General features: G+C 42.9%; 1 protein-coding gene across 4 annotated transcripts in view; it reads left to right on the top strand.

Annotated features, from left to right (window-relative positions):
- dnajc13 (dnaJ homolog subfamily C member 13) overlaps nucleotides 1-5690 on the top strand; it is a 61911-nt gene extending 56221 nt beyond the window's left edge. For 3 of the 4 annotated variants that reach the window (XM_039666388.2, XM_039666387.2, XM_039666386.2), the window contains 3 exons: nucleotides 1706-1849; nucleotides 1935-2034; nucleotides 4858-5690. In XM_039666388.2, coding sequence (XP_039522322.2) covers nucleotides 1706-1849; nucleotides 1935-2034; nucleotides 4858-4955 — 342 coding nt within the window. In that variant the 3' untranslated portion in view covers nucleotides 4956-5690. Of the gene's footprint in view, nucleotides 1-1705; nucleotides 1850-1934; nucleotides 2035-2679; nucleotides 2770-4857 lie in introns of all 4 variants that reach the window. The other variant, XM_039666389.2, reaches the window with a different exon arrangement.
- Nucleotides 5691-17135: the final 11445 nt, after the last annotated feature.

The raw sequence follows: 17135 nt of genomic DNA, 5'->3' as shown, positions 1-17135 counted from the left end.
TGACTCTAAGCCTGAAGTTCCTGTAGTAGTTCAGGATGAGGTCCTTTACCTTACTAGGTGCGTGGTGGCGATCCAGGGTTGTCTCAACAAGCTTGTGGGGAATGGAGCCGTACGTGTTGGCAAGGTCAAAGCCAAACCACTACTATTTCTCCCTTTCCTTCGCGAGCTTCTCTGATCAGCTGCGTGACAACCCAAGTGTGTTCTAAGGAGAACGTTGTTGCACAGAGGAGTCGATAATGTAACCATTCTTGAGGACGTCAGTCTGTCATCCGTCGGGCTAGAACACTGAAGAAGATATTCCCCTCCAAGCTGAGAAGCGAGATGGATCTGAACTGCTCCAGTTTGGTTGAGTCTTCCTCCTTCGGGATCCAGATGTGTGCCTCCACTCATCTGCTACTGTGCCCCTACGCCACACTACTCCCAAGATCTTCCATAGGATCTTGAGGAGCTCAGGGCAACGCTTGTACACCTTGTAGGAGGTGTATAAGCCTCTGGCTGCTCAAACGTGCCGTACTCTCCTCACTGTGGGCTCTCTGATGTTGAAGTCCACCATGGGAGATAGTACCTCCAACAAGGCTCAGAGGAGCCCTAGTTCTTGCTCCCTGTCAGGGTCACTCAGGATGTTGTGCAAGTACCAGTCTACTTCCTTCTTGGAACAAGTCAGACGTCCACTTCGCTTCTTCCCCAAAAGCTGTTTTGTGAACCCAAAGGGATTGGCTATATTGGCTATAAACACAGATCTTTTCCTTGCTCTCTCTCTCCACCTCCTGTGCCTCTCTGCTCTACGCGGGGTCACGAGCTCATCCCTAATGCTGTGGCGGAGCACTGCGAGTGGTGCTTTCTCCTCCTCTTTTGCTGCTTTGAACTGTCTTGCCAAAGCTCGAAGCTCTTGCCGCAGCTGGCGGATCTTTTCTGCCCTTCGGTTTATTGTGTAGTTTGGTCTGTTGGTCTTGCACCCTTCAAAGCCAAACCTCTCTGTAGCGAAACTGACAATGATGGTAGCCACTGTCTGAAGATGTTTATCTGCTTCTCCTTTTGCTGTGGTGGTAAAGATTCTCACATTATCCTCATCAAAGTTGCTTTATAATTTGTGCAGGCCACTTGATCAGACTTGATCCGAAGAGTTTTCCGCTTGGAGGTTCTGGGCACTGTGGGGTGTCTCCAGGCCAGGCTCCTCCTGCGTCCCACCAGAAGTAACTTCTGTGCGTTAAGGTTAGATCGTCATCATTAGGTCAGTCCTATTGGGGTGCTCATCCTCCCCCCCTCGGGCTCCCCTGGGGGTATGACTGTAGGTAAATCTGTAGCATTGTGTGTAGCATCTCCTCTCGGAAGATGCAGGTTGGGCTACTACCCCTTCCAGCCCCGGTGGCCGTCTTTCCGGGCTGCCAACTGTCTCCAGTTGGCACCAATCTGTTCTCGGTTGTCACCCAGTCTATTCCTGGGTATTACTGGCTGAACCAGTATCAATACGTCTAAGATAAATCCTAGGATGTGCTGGGACACATCTTCAGTGGTGTTTGGGGTCTTTTAACATCGTACACAATTTTTATAACAAGTAACCAATTGCTGACCTGAAGTATTCGATTCCAGAATTGCAAACTATTTTCGATTCCCAACCCTATTCATTCTATTGCTCTCTCATATTTTATCTTTCATTTAACAGTACAGCGCATATTTAGAGTTATTAATGTGCGTGTGTGTTCAGGCTCTTAGAGTGGACCTGGTGCCGTATCTTCTCAAGCTGTTGGAGGGCATCGGGTTGGAGACTCTTGAAAACCCTTCTGCAACCAAAGCTCAGATCGTCAAAGCGCTGAAGTCCATGACCCGCAGCCTGCAGTTCGGAGAGCAGGTATAATCGTCATCATCCTCCTTCAGCAGGTCTTTACACTGAGCCCCACTGTCAGAACACAACTCATGCTGTGCTTCTGCTACAGGTCAATGAAATCCTGTCTCGTTCCACTGTGTGGAGTGCCTTCAAAGACCAGAAACACGACCTCTTCATCTCCGAGTCCCAGACTGCAGGTTATCTGACGGGTGAGTTGTCTCTGAGTAGCCTGTGTTTACAGTAATGCACTTACAATGGAAGTGTGTGGGCGAGACATGTAGACGTGAACAAGCATCTGTCCCGTGTTAACGTGTAATGTCTATGCTTATGGTTAAATATGTGTTAGAAGGATAATCTCTTCAGTTGTCTTCATTGCATTACTGCACACTGTTTCTCTGCTTGTTTTTGAGTGGTATTTTCTCATTTTGACATGTAACGAGTGTAGATTGTAGACTGTGTCTCTTTGTATCAGTACTGATCTGAACTGCTCTGTCAGTCCTCTGCACCTGCTGGTTCTAACATCTGCTTGCTTCCCCTCTACCCCCCCCCCATACCTCTCCCTCTCTCTCTCTCTCTATACCTCCCCCCCTCTCTCTCTCTCTCTCTCTCTCTCTCTCTCTCTCTCTCTCCCTCTTTCTCTCTCTCTCTCTCCCTCCCTCTCTCTCTCTCTCTCTCTCCCTCCCTCCCCTCTTTCTCTCTCTCTCTCTCCCTCCCTCTCTCTCTCTCTCTCTCTCCCTCCCTCCCTCTCTCTCTCTCTCTCTCTCCCTCCCTCTCTCTCTCTCTCTCTCTCTCCCTCCCTCCCCTCTTTCTCCCTCTCTCTCTCTCTCTGCTGTATTATCTCTGGGACTCTTCAGGTGTGTCTACTCCTTCTCTCCTGGCCGCCAGTAGTCCCCTGCGCACTGGCCTTTAGTCTCCCACCCTCCTTCTCTTTCACTTTAAAGCAGGTACACTCTCTTTCTGATGGCTTTATCTGTGTTTCCATCTGCATCTTCACATGCAGCACTGATGGTGTTTTTCTTCCATTCAAGCGAGTGATCAGTACAAAACATTTCATCCATGTCTGTTATGTTTCAAAAAATAATTCCAGACTCCATGAAACTGAAGTCTGGATATGGCTTAACGTGATGTTTTAAATCTCAATGGCTGTGATTATTATAAGTGCTGCGTGTTTCAGAGTGAAGCTCAACGATGACGCTGTTGACGATGACGGCTGTGTTCATTTCCGCAAGCAGCTCCGCAGCGTTTTCAGAGCGTTTCGGTTCAAGCGACGGTGTTGACGATGGCGATGTTAATGACGGTGTTGATGGCAGTGATGACGGTGACAAATGGTGTTGACAACGACGACGGTGTCGATGGCTGTGTTGATGGCGGTGTTGACGACGGTGTAAATAAAGTTGACGGGGTTTATGGCGGTGTTGACGACGACAGACGGCATTGACAACGATGACTGTTGACAGCAGTGTTGACGTCAGAGTTGATGATGGCAATGGTGTGACTGACTATTGACGATGATAGCGATGTTGATGATGGTGTTGACGATGACAACTTTGTGACTGACAATGTTGACGATGACGACAGTGTTGATGATGGTTTTGACGATGACAACTTTGTGACTGACATAGGGGTGTGACTGTTATTATATAACCGTGAAACCGACGGTTATAGTTGAACACTGTCATTAGGACTCTATAACCACCAAAACAGTGTTATTAAAATATCTTGCAGATAAGGTTATACTAATATCAGTGTTGGGGAGTAACGGAATACATGTACCAGTGTTACGTATTCAGAATACAAATTATGAGTAACAGTTGACGTTGGTGATGATGATGATGATGAAGACAGTGATGATGACTGTTGACAATGATGACGGTGTTGACTGACGATGTTGACGATGACGACGGTGTTGGTTGTTGACGACGGTGTTGATGACGATGGTGTTGACTGTGACTGTGTGACTGATGATGTTGACGATGACGACAGTGTTTACTGACCATGTTGACGACGGTGTGACGACGTGTTGATGATGTGACGACGGTGTTGATGACTGTTGATGGTGTTGACTGACTGTGACTGTGTTGATGATGACGGTGTTGATGATGTTGACGATGACGACGGTGTTGATGACGACGGTGTTGACTGTGACTGTGTGACTGACGATGTTGACGATGACGACAGTGTTGACTGACCATGTTGATGATGGTGTTGATGACTGTGTTGATGGTGTTGACTGACTGTGACTGTGTTGACGATGACGGTGTTGATGATGTTGACGATGACGACGGTGTTGGCTGTGTGACTGACGATGACGACGGTGTTGGTTGTTGATGACGACGGTGTTGACGGTGACTGTGTGACTGACGATGTTGACGATGACGACGGTGTTGACTGACCATGTTGACGACGGTGTTGATGATGATGATGGTGTTGACTGACTGTGACTGTGTTGACGATGACGGTGTTGATGATGTTGACGATGACGACGGTGTTGGTTGTTGATGACGGTGTTGATGATGTTGACGATGACGACAGTGTTGGTTGTTGATGACGACGGTGTTGACTGTGACTGTGTGACTGACGATGACGACGGTGTTGACTGACCATGTTGACGACGGTGTTGATGATGATGATGATGATGGTTTTGACTGACTGTGACTGTGTTGACGATGACGGTGTTGATGATGTTGACGATGACGACGGTGTTGGTTGTTGATGAAGACGGTGTTGACTGACTGTGTGACTGACGATGTTGACGATGACGACGGTGTTGATGACGACGGTGTTGGTTGTTGATGACGGTGTTGATGATGTTGACGATGACAACGGTGTTGGTTGTTGATGACGACGGTGTTGACTGACTGTGTGACTGCCGATGTTGACGATGACGACGGTGTTGATGACGACGGTGTTGGTTGTTGATGACGGAGTTGATGACGACGGTGTTGACTGTGACTGTGTGACTGACGATGTTGACGATGACGACGGTGTTGGTTGTTGACGACGGTGTTGATAATGACTGTGTTGATGTTCAGGTCCTGGAGTGGCAGGCTATCTGACAGCAGGCACCGGCTCTCCGGTCATCCCCAGCGTCCCACCGCCCGTAGACAACGACATCGGAGACCTGGGCTGAATCAGACTGACAGGATCAGACGAAGCCGGACCTGGAGCCGGAGACGGACATCTGTCTGGAGCAGCTCCTGATCCTGGAGGACAGCTGATGGACAGAGAGAGGGAACGGAGGGCTGGTCGTCTCCTCTCTCACAGCACTCATGCTCTTTACTGATTCCTTCATTTTAATACATCAACTCTTCTTCCTCTTTCTTTTTATATTCAGTTGCGTCTCGTAAATCTTTTCTTTCCATGGAGAGCAGAATAGTTTACTTTTGTATCGAGATATTTTTATGCCTTTGTTTGTTTTCTTCATTTTGAGTGAGCCGATGAATGGATCTGATACGGCGTGGTCTTCGTCTTCCCGCGTCTCGCGTTCAGCCCGTGTCTCAGCCGAAGTCTGTCCTCATCCCAATCCCAATCCTCTGTTTGATAACATGCAGCCTTGCCGTCGAGAAGGATCCTGTGAAACTGGTCATGATGTGAGGAGCGCACTGTCCTGTTCCCCGCCTCTCTTCCCTCCTTCCCCAGAAAGCACTCGAATATTTATACCTATGATCAAGACCAACTGAATCAGCAGGACAAAGAACAAATTGTACTGACTCTTGATTACAAATGTATGTGAACGACTTGTGCAATTGTGAAATGTTAAATGTAATATGCGTACATAAACTTTCTATATTGAATGTACATTAATAAAAAAAATAATCAGTTGCACTTGTACATAAAATTTTAAGAATAAAAGGGAATCCACATCTGTTTTTTGTCTGTAGTGTTTTGTGAACAAGAAGAGATTGCCTAATTAAATTTTCCTGTCGGGTGTTTAGATCTAATAACATTGCAAACCAGAAGATTAAAGTAATGGGGCTATATGCACGCATAAGTTCCGCATTTGACGCAAGGATGCTCGTCCATTTCCGGTTGTGGAGATTAAAGCGGAGGAAAACGGGATTATGGCAGAGTCTTCAATATTTACTGTCCTCCCGTCTTTGAAACGAAACGTACATACGTTTAGATGTAATTTTATATATAGTTATGTTTATTTATTATAATTTTAAAAAGAAGCATAAACACAACGAGGGGTGTCTGTTTTATCTGTTTTTGTGACTAACGTTTCATTAGTATAACCATGGAGTATAAAATTCAATATAAATTCTCGGTATTGCATTGGACTATGATCGGCGGAAGTTATCGAGCATCCTTAATCCTTCACCGGAAATAACGCCGTGCATAGAGCCCATTGTCGTCTCTTAAAGTTGTATTTTTATAATCTAGTTTTTTTCCACCTTATTTGACTGGATTGATTTTTTTTATTATTATTATTATTATTATTGTAATGCTTTGCATTCGCTTGCAAATCTTTTGCATTTTCTTGTCCGAGTTCTCCGTTAAACTAGTTTTGCGAACGAATGAAACCTGTTTAATTAAGATAAATGTAAATATGATAAATACCAGTTTGCAGCATAATGACTGGCTATGTGCAGTTAATTAAATGTAAATGATGGACACTGAAGCTTTGCACATTCAATTTAAAAAATTCGCTCTTCGGTTAAAATAAGGTGGACAGAGAGAGGGTCGTAGGTCATGTTTGATGCATTTTATTGTGTCTGCATTGCAGTGCTTGTCCTCACGAGGGCGACAGATCCTCATATTACAGCCTCTGCTCCAGATCCCTGAATCCCCCAGTTAACAACAAGCAATCACATTTAGAAGAACAAATCCACAGTGCCTCATGGCGTCAAATGATTTGTTCTTCTAAAGAAAGTGCCTCATGTCATCTATAATGCCCAAGAAATCTTGGTTTAATTGTGCATCATTTAATGCTGTCTAGCATCAGAAGTCGTTTGGTGTGGTGTGGGCGTTTTGCTGACTATATTAAAGTGCTCAGACTGTGTGTTTCCTCGGACAGTCCCGTCAGGTGCTGGAGGACCCGTTCATTCGTCTGTTATTGTGACTCATTCAGAGCTCAGATCCGTCAGATCCAGTGTTCCCTGTGGGAATGAGTCAGATTATGCGTGCATATAGCCCATTACATTGTCTTGTTGCTCCCTTCATCAAGTGCGCTCAAACGGCTACACTGTTAGCAATTGATGTAATTTTTACAGGAAATTTTACAACAATGTATTGTATTTGTGTTTTACCTGTAAATGGCAATGCACCATGGGAAATTAATGGGCAGTCCTGTATTATTATTGTAATTTCTCTGTATTCACGGAGTTTTACAATGGTTTTACAGCCACCGCGTTGCATCATGGGATCATCGCGGTCTGAATTTTGAATTTTTAGGCGGTTAGTTCGAAACAAACATTCTGGGAGTAAAGCCGTCATTCAAGAAGACGGAAAAGAAGCAATTCTGGGACGAAGGTAAGTTATGTTCACGTTATGTAATTTACTGTTACCCTTAACGTTACACATGTATTTTTATATCGTAAATAAAACGTTATTAGTTCTGCTTATCTGAGTGGATGGTGACGGTTTCGTCTGCTTTAGATAACATAAAGTCAGCTGTCCCCTTGTGGTTTAGCTAAATTGAAATAGGTGATTTTATGATGCGTGTCTTCCATCAGTCCATTGAAATCAGGTACGTTACTGGTAACGTTAATTGCTAACATTTGCAACCTTGTTCTTCACAAATTGATGCTATTTTAATCTGCCTGAAGTAACGTCAATATGGTTCTTTCACTGTTTGGATGGATTGGCTAGCTAGCTCGAATCTCATTTAGGGCTGTCTACGAATATTCTAAATTCGAATATATATTCAAAAAGTTTTAAAAACTGAAAAGGAATATTCGAATGTGGAAAAACGCCCGCGGTAGCGCGGCTGTCTGCTTTCCGACTGGGCGCGGCGCGCTGTTGCCTGGTATAGCTAACCATAGGCTGGGTATAACTTAGTTATTGCATGATAGGTTTGATAAGTTACAACAGTTTCGCGCTGCAGGCTTCCACTGGTTTGATAATTTACTGTTTCAAGCCAAGAAAAAGTTCCAAGCTCGCTCGGAGCGTTCAATATCGTTTCTCTATACTGCAAAACTTGAATTAATGTTAATAATATTTATTTCAATCACAGAATGAAGCCAGCTAACGTTAAGGGACAAGAGTCGCGACCTTAAATTGCTTGCACAAAACTCTTGATCAGCACACAACATTTATTTATTGTTGTTCGTTTAAACGTTATGCAGAGAGTGGTGAGGGTGAACACGAGAGAAAAAGAGTGAGTGCGAGCGAGCGAGAGTAAGGTCTGCTCTGTGGTCTGTTGATTTACTTGTTTTTGTGCTAATATGTTGTTTATTTGAACTTAAATAAACTACCTATACAAGTAGTTATGGCTCTCTGTATGTATTTGTCCTGTTATTGACGTAAAGCGCGTCATGGGCCTGTTCTCGCATTTCAGTGAGCTGACCGAATTCCTATCCAGGAGAAGCTGCCAGATGCCGTAGACAACAGGAGTCAGAACATCATAGTACTTCCGACAGCAGAAGACAGCAGGAGTGGGGAAGGTTCTGGAGGCTTACAATGAAGAGCGTGGCAACAAAGCTATCTGCACACGCCTGCTCACTTCAATTATGCCTGATGTGAGTATAACTTGCAGTGCATACAAATAAATTAACCATTCCCTCACTTCCATCTCTGTCCTGTTATTTTGTAATTGTTATAATCATAATTAATTAATAATTCATCACATTTATATAGCGTCTTTCTGGACACTCAAAGCGCTTCACATAGAGAGGGGAATCTCCTCAACCACCACCAGTGTGCAGCTCCACCTGGATGATGATGCGACGGCGGCCATAGTGCGTCAGAACGCTCACCACACACCAGCTTACTGGTGGAGAGGAGACAGTGATGAAGCCAATTGGTGTATATGGGGATGATTAGGAGGCCATGATGGACAGAGGCCACTGGGCAAATTTGGCCAGGATGCCGGGGTTACACCCCTACTCTTTCCAAAGACATCCTGGGATTTTTAATGACCACAGAGAGTCAGGACCTCAGTTTAACCGTCTCATACGAAGGATGGTGCTCTTTTGACAGTATAGTGTCCCCATTACTATACTGGGGCGTTAGGACCCACACAGACCACAGGGTGAGCACCCCCTGCTGGCCACACTAACACCTCTTCCAGCAGCAACCTGGCTTTCTCAGAAGGTCTCCCATCCAGGTACTAACCAGCCTCAGCCCTGCTTAGCTTCAGTGGGCACCAGTCTTGGGCTACAGGGTGATATAGCTGCTGGCTATAGTGAGTATAGTGGTTATAGGGATAGTTCACTTTGAAATTAATGTTTGATATGTTTTATCTTTTACCTCAAGGGTATACAAGATGTAGGTGTCTTTGTTTTCACAGTATTTTTAATTTTGACATTTTTCAGTCAAACCGTTGTTGTCTGTCAGTCATATAATGCAGGTCTATGGTCACCACCTCAAAGAGCAGCACAGAGAAGTCCAAATTAAACATGATTTAATGACTCGTAAATGTAAGTACACATTGATGGCCTAAGACACGAAACGAGCGGTTTGTGAGAGAAAACCAACAGTATTTATATCGTTTTTACCTCTTGAAACCACAGCCACGTCCAACTGAACCGAACTGAATCGTGTCCAACGTCCCACCAGAAGTGATCTCTCTCGTGTGTACGTCACTCATTGTTTACACAGAGATTTCGGAAGTTTTACCTTTCACTGTGAAGATCTAAACATATTTAGATATACAGGAAATCACAATGGAAGACCATTTCGATATATCTAAATATGTTTAGTGAAAGGTGAAACTTCCGAAATCTCTGTGTAAACAATGAGTGACGTACACACGAGAGAGATCACTTCCGGCGGGACGTTGGACACGATTCAGTTCGGTTCAGTTGGACATGGCTGTTGCTACACGAGGTAAAAACGATATAAATACTGTTGGTTTTCTCTCACAAACCGCTCGTTTCGTGTCTTAGGCCATCAGTGTGTACTTACATTTATGAGTCATTGAATCATGTTTAATCTGGACTTCTCTGTGCTGCTCTTTGAGGTGGTGACCATAGACCTCCATTATATGACTGACAGACAACAACGGTTTGACCTAAAAATGTCAAAATTGAAAATACTGTGGAAACAAAGACACCTACATCTTGGATGCCCTTGAGGTAAGATAAAACATATCAAACATTAATTTCAAAGTGACCTATCCCTTTAATTACCAGAAATCAATCACCAGCCCCATCCTTTGCCATGGACACTTTGCACAAGTTATTCTAGTTTTCCATTCTCCGAGGCAGTCAACGCACAGGCAGACATTGCTTGAATATTGGACCTTGGCTGATTGGTTTATCACGTTTAGTCCCATCCACCCCCAGGGGATTTTAATTTACTATTTTATTGATGTGGCATCCATATATAAAAAAAAAAAAAAAGATTTGCCATATGCAGCTGTTTCTACGTTTGGCACCATAAATCAAAGCTGATTTCCCCCTTGGTGTTGAGTAGAACATTCCAGCTTTTGGGGCAAGTTTTCTTTGTCGTTTACTCAACTTACCCATGGTTAACTTTGTTAATGTTAATGTTGTTTTTTTCTCCAGCCCTCTGCCATGGCTGCTGATATTGAGAGAGCTGTCACCCTGCCAAGCACACCTCGATTAGTTGTCCCAGGTATAATCTTCCCTTATTTTGTAAAAGTTAATTCTTTATTGAGTTCATGTGTTTGACGGAGGACTGTTGCACATAAAAACATAATTTATTTGAGTTGTTGATTTTGGGTGTACGGGTCAAAGGAGATAATAATGTTCAAGTGGAGGTGTGGAAGTCTTTCTACTGAATTCATCTAGGTGGCAAGAGTGTGTTGTGCAGCTTTTAGTTATCATATTGTTAATGTGTTTCAGGAGAGATATCTCTGTGGAAGGAGCGTGTGTGATGGGGCGCCACAGTAACCTCCTGCATGGACTGGCAGCAGTCTTCGCTGCATACTTCGTCTTCAACTTGCAATATCCGGCAGAAGCCTCAAGCTCACTTGAATTCCTTCAGAGGTGAGTTTAAACATGACACTGTCATGAAAATGATTATAGCAATTATGGAGGTATATTTGATTTAAATCAACTGAATGCCTGTGACAGTGCAATTTAGTTGTAGAGAAAATCCACACATCACACACACACATCAAGAAATGTGAAGTTGTGGAGAAATTTTGCACATGCTCAAATCAGTATGTGAATTTACCCAAATCATTTTAAGCGAACTTAAAATACAATTTTGCATCATTTCATAAAGTTCATATACGTTTATGAAATGAAATGCACAATTGTATTTTAAGTTCACGCTGAAACTATATTTTTCTTTTTTTAAATAATCCATTAAACTTGCTGAGAAATGATTGTGTGAACTAAAATGAGCTGTATACATATACAAGACATATACAAGAAATATTCTTCAAGGTTGCAACTCTCATTGGATGAATTCACATACTGACTTGCAGATGTGCAGAAATTTCTCCACGACTTCACATTTCTTGATGCTGGTGTGTAAATGCGTTTCACACCAAATCACTGCAGCAACTGTATCAAAAATGTGAGCGTACAAGTTCATTAAAGGGATAGTTCACTTTGAAATTAATGTTTGATATGTATAAGCTTACCTCAAGGGCATCCAAGATGGAGGTGTCTTTATTTCCGCAGTATTTTCAAACCGTCGTTGTCTATGCGTCATATAATGGAGATTTATGGGGCCCACCCCAAAGAGCAGCACAGAGAAGTCCAAATTAAACATGATTTAATGACTCATAAATGTAAGTACACATTGATGGCCTAAGACACGAAACGAGCGGTTTGTGTGAGAAAACCAACAGTATTTATATATATCACAGGTCACAGGCGGGTTCAGGCACAGAAACGGGATCTACATCACTGCAACTGATCTAACTTATCTCTTACCAATGTGATGCATATGATGGTCAAAGATAGTATTTTGTTCATAATTTTATTTATATAACGTAATGTGATTTAATGTAATTTATACAGCACTGTATGCAACAGATGCTTTAAAACAGCAGTTTTACAGAATCAAACATGAAAACAGTGTCAGTCTCTTTCAGCTTCAGTTTCTCTCGGTGTGTTCATGTTCTTACTCACGACCGACTGAACAGATGAACACCTCAGAGAAGGTGGAGCCTCAGAGCCACACCCACCTATTACATCATCACCACACAGACCAATGGGAGCTCAGAGGCGTTTATCAGCCAGAGCAAACTTTTCCTTTTCAAACTCCAGAAATGACCTCCGTTTTGGCCTGATTTAGTTGGTAATGCCGTCACACCAGTTCAGTTCATCTCCAGCAAACACCAGCTGATCTCTGTGGTAAACTGGTAAACTGGTAACTCACGGTCGGGTGACTACACTGTACTGGTGCGGAAGAGTTGCTCGGCTGTCTTTGGACATCAACAGGTCTGAGTGATACAGAATATGGACCACGGTTCAAAAGCAACCCGATGATCTCACTGGGCTAATGGTGACACGAGCGGTGGGCTCTGGAAGTGAAAATCTGTTATTTTCTCCTCAGAGGACTTGGGTTTAATGATATCAATGTGGGAATCTCCAAAACATCAGTACATTAATTGTATTTTCCATTGAAGGTGAAGATGATGAAAGCCTCGTTTCTGTCAGGTTTCAGCAGTTCCTGATCTCCATGTTGGTATAGAAGCTCATGTCTGTGATGGGTTCATGGGTAGTGTTTGTGTCTGCCTTCTCCCGGGACCGATGTCATTAGACACAGGTGGAGGATTACGACAGCGTTGGGATTCATGTAACTGTGCTTATGAAACATCTGTCTTGCGCCTCTGCGGAAATAAATCAAAATCCCGCAATAACATCTTTATCATCTTTAATCACTAGGAGAAAAAAAAAATCAAATTCAAAGTACACCTTTTTGATGATGCATATTCGAGCAGATGAGGCCAGAATATCAACACAACGCAATAACTTTCTCAGGAATTTTCTATGGGAAAACAATAGAGAATCTGTTGTGTTCATGTCCTGCGTTCACCCGCTCTCCTGCACTATATGTTTTATTAATAAGGTGTACACTGAATTTGGTCTTATAATATCATATGACAGGCGGTCAGCAAAGGAAAGCCTTGTTTTTCCCTCCAGGTCGTTCCTATAACGTCATGTGAAAACCATCAACATGTACAATAAATAAAAATCCCATTCATTTTGTCGAGGAATGTTTAAGATTTCTGTACAAAGCTTTAAGATCATAGGTTATATGCTTCTGTTCAGGTCCACTCCATACTTTACTGTTGCTCCATATCAAAAACTATAATGTTGAGATTCATCACACAACCTCTGAATTCTGCGTTGAAGAATGTTGAAAACCCCAAATAAACCCAAAGTGAGTCCCAGTTGTGCTGTACTGAGGCGTATTGTGTAAAACGGTTCAGAGAAACATCTTCAGAACGACCATGACAATCTGAGTCTATGGAGGAAACACAAGAGTGTGGACGGCTGACAAAACATACACACGTGATTCCTGAAAGTCTGTGTAAACTCATATAAATGTTAGAAATGGATGGCTGAAAACATGCTACAAATACTGCGCACTATAGTAGTGAATTGTGGAGTTTAACATGAGATTGGCTGAACCTGTGTCCCCTTTAAAAACTGATTTATTGCATATTACTTTAGAGATTACCAGTGATCCGTCTTTTCTTTCCACCGTAGCAAAATTGAAAATGTCCTGGAAAATGTTTGCTGAAAAAGAGTGGGAACTCTGGTTTTGTGTGTTTGAACGTTACGTGTGTGTTGATGAGACCGGGCCGTTCATACTTCCGTCTGTTAGTTATAAGAACTGATCCAGAACCACGTTAGCAGGCATAGGTGCTGTCATTACGTTTATCAGGAGCATCTGCTGAACAAACGCTTCTGGATTGTGTTTTTCTGTAATAAAGAAGCAGAAAGCGTGATTAGACGCTGCTCTCTCACTAATTACATGGCAACAAATGAGCTGCCAATCACTCGAGGCCATTGTTTGTGCTTATCAGAAGATCCCATCAAGTCGAGCCAATTAAAAGTCTGGAACGAGACAGGCGGTGGTGGGAACATGTCCTCCCCCTTTACTTAATTCATGATTGCTAATTAAAAGAAAACGGTTTGTTGTGCTGGAAAATCTGTTGGATGAAATTAACATTTTTCTTATTAGATTGTGAATTGTTTGGTTCCTTTTCTCTTATGCTGTTTAATTTGGAGGCAATATGAACATAAAGCGGTTCGGGACATTGAGTGGCACTAATGAACTTAATCAATGGAACTGATGGACTGTTTTAATCACTTGAGTTTTACATAAAGACTCCACAAGCATGAAAAGGAAACATGAGGCGTTTTTGAGGAACCGTTGATCCCGGCCGGATGTAGATTAACCTGACCAGTTTCATCAGACGGGATCAACATTAAGCTGGTCTTCCCTCCACTTTTGTGACACTGATGTTGCAGATCATAATTAATAACTTGTAATTGTTTGCATTTAAAAGTTGTTTTGGATAAAAGCAAATGCTGAATGTAGATGGACCATAACGTATTGTTTGCTAAATCTAAAAAACGTAAAAGATTTGGTGATCATCGTGTTCTTCAAATCCCTGACTTACTTTCTTTGAGGAATGAAACATGATGAAGTACAGTAGAGCCAGTGGGGTCGAGTCTCACGCACCATTAGTGCTCTCTCTCTCTGCTATTGATGGCCTAATTAAACCCAGCCGGCCTGAAGAGGGGCTCGTCGTTAATGCCAGGAAATTGATAGTCTACATTAATTTCCACTGTCTCGTGTGTGTGTGTGTGTGTGTGTGTGTGTGTGTGTGTGTGTGTGCTCTATCATGATTTCTACTCAGATCCAGGTCCATCACCAACACTAATGATCATGATGTTATATATGTCATAGACTTTAAAACCACAGAAATTGTACCTGATAAATCTAAAATCTGATCCAAGTGCACAAATGCATTTTTATTTCACTGCTTTGAATCTAGATTGTCTCTTTGTTATTTTCCATTTGATTTTCTCCATCGGTTTTTCTAAACTCAAACATGTTCCAGTCTAAAAAGATAGTCTTTTAACTCTTAAACAGGCTAAATGAGCCGGTTCTGTGATTCTGTCTGTCTCAGCTGGACTGGAGGAGCGAGACGTCTCCGCTTCTGCTGGGAATCTCAGATGAGATGTGTCTGAAACCGAGGAGGGCGACTCTGTTCGCTTCCGTCACGAGGGCTTCATGCTCACTGCTGCTTTCTCATTCACAACCCGTAAGTCAGAATATGAAGAGTCTGAGAGTATGCAGCAGATTTATTGATTGGTTTCTCCTGCAGATTTTGTGGCTTCCGACAGTGTCATTCATCAAATTTGGCCTCGATGTTCTTTTGTAATGCAAACGCATGTTTAGATGGAAGGGTGTTTGTTGAGGAGCTCTTGATGGCAGATAGATGGATGGTTAACAGTCATGTTCTGAGCCGAACGGCTGAATTATGAGCTCTGGAAGGAAAGAGTGTTGTGCGTTTCTTTAACAGAGCTGATCTTTCCAATCTCAGCTTAATGTTGTGTTAGAAGTCATCTATCAAATGAGTCAAGAAACATCATGCTTCACTAGATTCTCCGAAAATCCTGAGGGTATAAAAAATGTGTTTCATGCCATATTCAGTGTATATTCATACTATGCAATACTTCCTGAAGACATCACAAGGTACGTAGCAAACCTCCGACGCACTGATGGAGTCGAGGGCAAACAGGTAAAGGATCCGGATAGTTCAATCTCTTCCAAACTGCAGGTAAACCGAATAATCAGGATCGCAGGTTCAACGGCTCATAAAGACAGAGATTCGTCAGAGAATAATTACCTAATCATTTAATTGGAGTCTTACACACAGGTACAGTTAGTCTAGCCGTGCATTCATTTCAAGAGGAGGGTCTGCATGAAAGAGCCACGACTGGCAGATCAACTTCTTCATTTCTCTCTGATACGGAAGGAAATTAAATGAAATGTGGAGGATGTTCACTGTGAGAAGATGATTGACAGCTCAGTCTACAGTGACAGGATGTGTGTAAATATGCCACAGATCGTCTGTTAAAGACACGACTTTATGACGTGAGAGTTTGTCCCAAACACTCTTCTAGTACACACTCAAACGAATGTGTTTCTTCCTTCACAAAACAAGTACATACTCTTAGGGCGTATTATAAGTAGGAAAACTGGGACACAGCAATAGTTGAGCTAAAAGATATAAGGCATCTGAAAGTTGTGGTTATTGGTCAGTTTTTTGTGTAAATATACATTTAACTAACGTTTTATGTCTTGATGCAGTTTTGAAGTCATTTTTAATTAGAAAAAACTATTGTACTAACTAAAGCACCAAAGCTCTCTCTGTTTTACTGTTTTATCATTAAACTGTCGCACAACCTCAGAAGTCACTGCCTAAGTTTCAGACGCAGCCATATAGTGTATCAGTGTAGACAGCGTCAGTGATTATAATGGGTTATTAAGGGTGTCACGATTTCGTTTTCGAATTTCAAATAAAAATATGGACTAGTCGATGCTGCCACGCCCCCATGTGACGTCCGTTCGGCTTGCCAAGCGGAAAAAACACGCTTGTTGAAGTGCTGCGAGTCTATGGTAACCTCGTCTAGCTTAGCTACAGCCATTCAAAAGATAGCAGGAGACCCGTCGACAAACGTGAACCCCCTCCTCTTTCATTGAAGTCGCAGGTGTGGAAGTTTTTCTGGATTTCCAGTGTTTTGTTGACAACATTCGCGCTTCAAAAAAGCCACAGTTTGCAGAAATCCCAAGTCTTGCGGAAGTTCTGGGAGTCCCCCGCATATTGATTAGTTAAAATCTCCCGCAATCTAGAGTGAGCGAGCAAGAGCGAGCGTTCATGCCGAGGCAGAGAGGGAGAGAGCGAGAGACCTTGCGTGTGTGCCTCATGAAGCGCAAGTAAGACAGAGAGCATCCTGATTGGCCGATTGATAAAAATCGAGAATCAAATCGAACTGTGACCTTAGAATCGAAATGTAAACGAATCGAGGATTTGGAGAATCGTGACACCCCTATGGGTTATATTGTTTTTTCATGCTCATGTCTAGTGTTGACAGACGTCAGCTGTTGGTTGACTGAACTCCAGTGGGCGGGGCCTGTGGTGTTGATGATGTATAACGTTTGGTCGATGTCTCACTATGGAGGCGGCCATATGCAAATGTAT

This window comes from Pimephales promelas, chromosome 22, assembly GCF_988280905.1.
Source record: "Pimephales promelas chromosome 22, fPimPro1.hap1.1, whole genome shotgun sequence".
In the NCBI taxonomy this organism is placed as follows: Eukaryota; Metazoa; Chordata; class Actinopteri; order Cypriniformes; family Leuciscidae; genus Pimephales; species Pimephales promelas.
The sequence above is the reverse complement of the archived record's forward strand: the minus strand, read 5'-3'. Positions and strand labels throughout refer to the sequence as shown.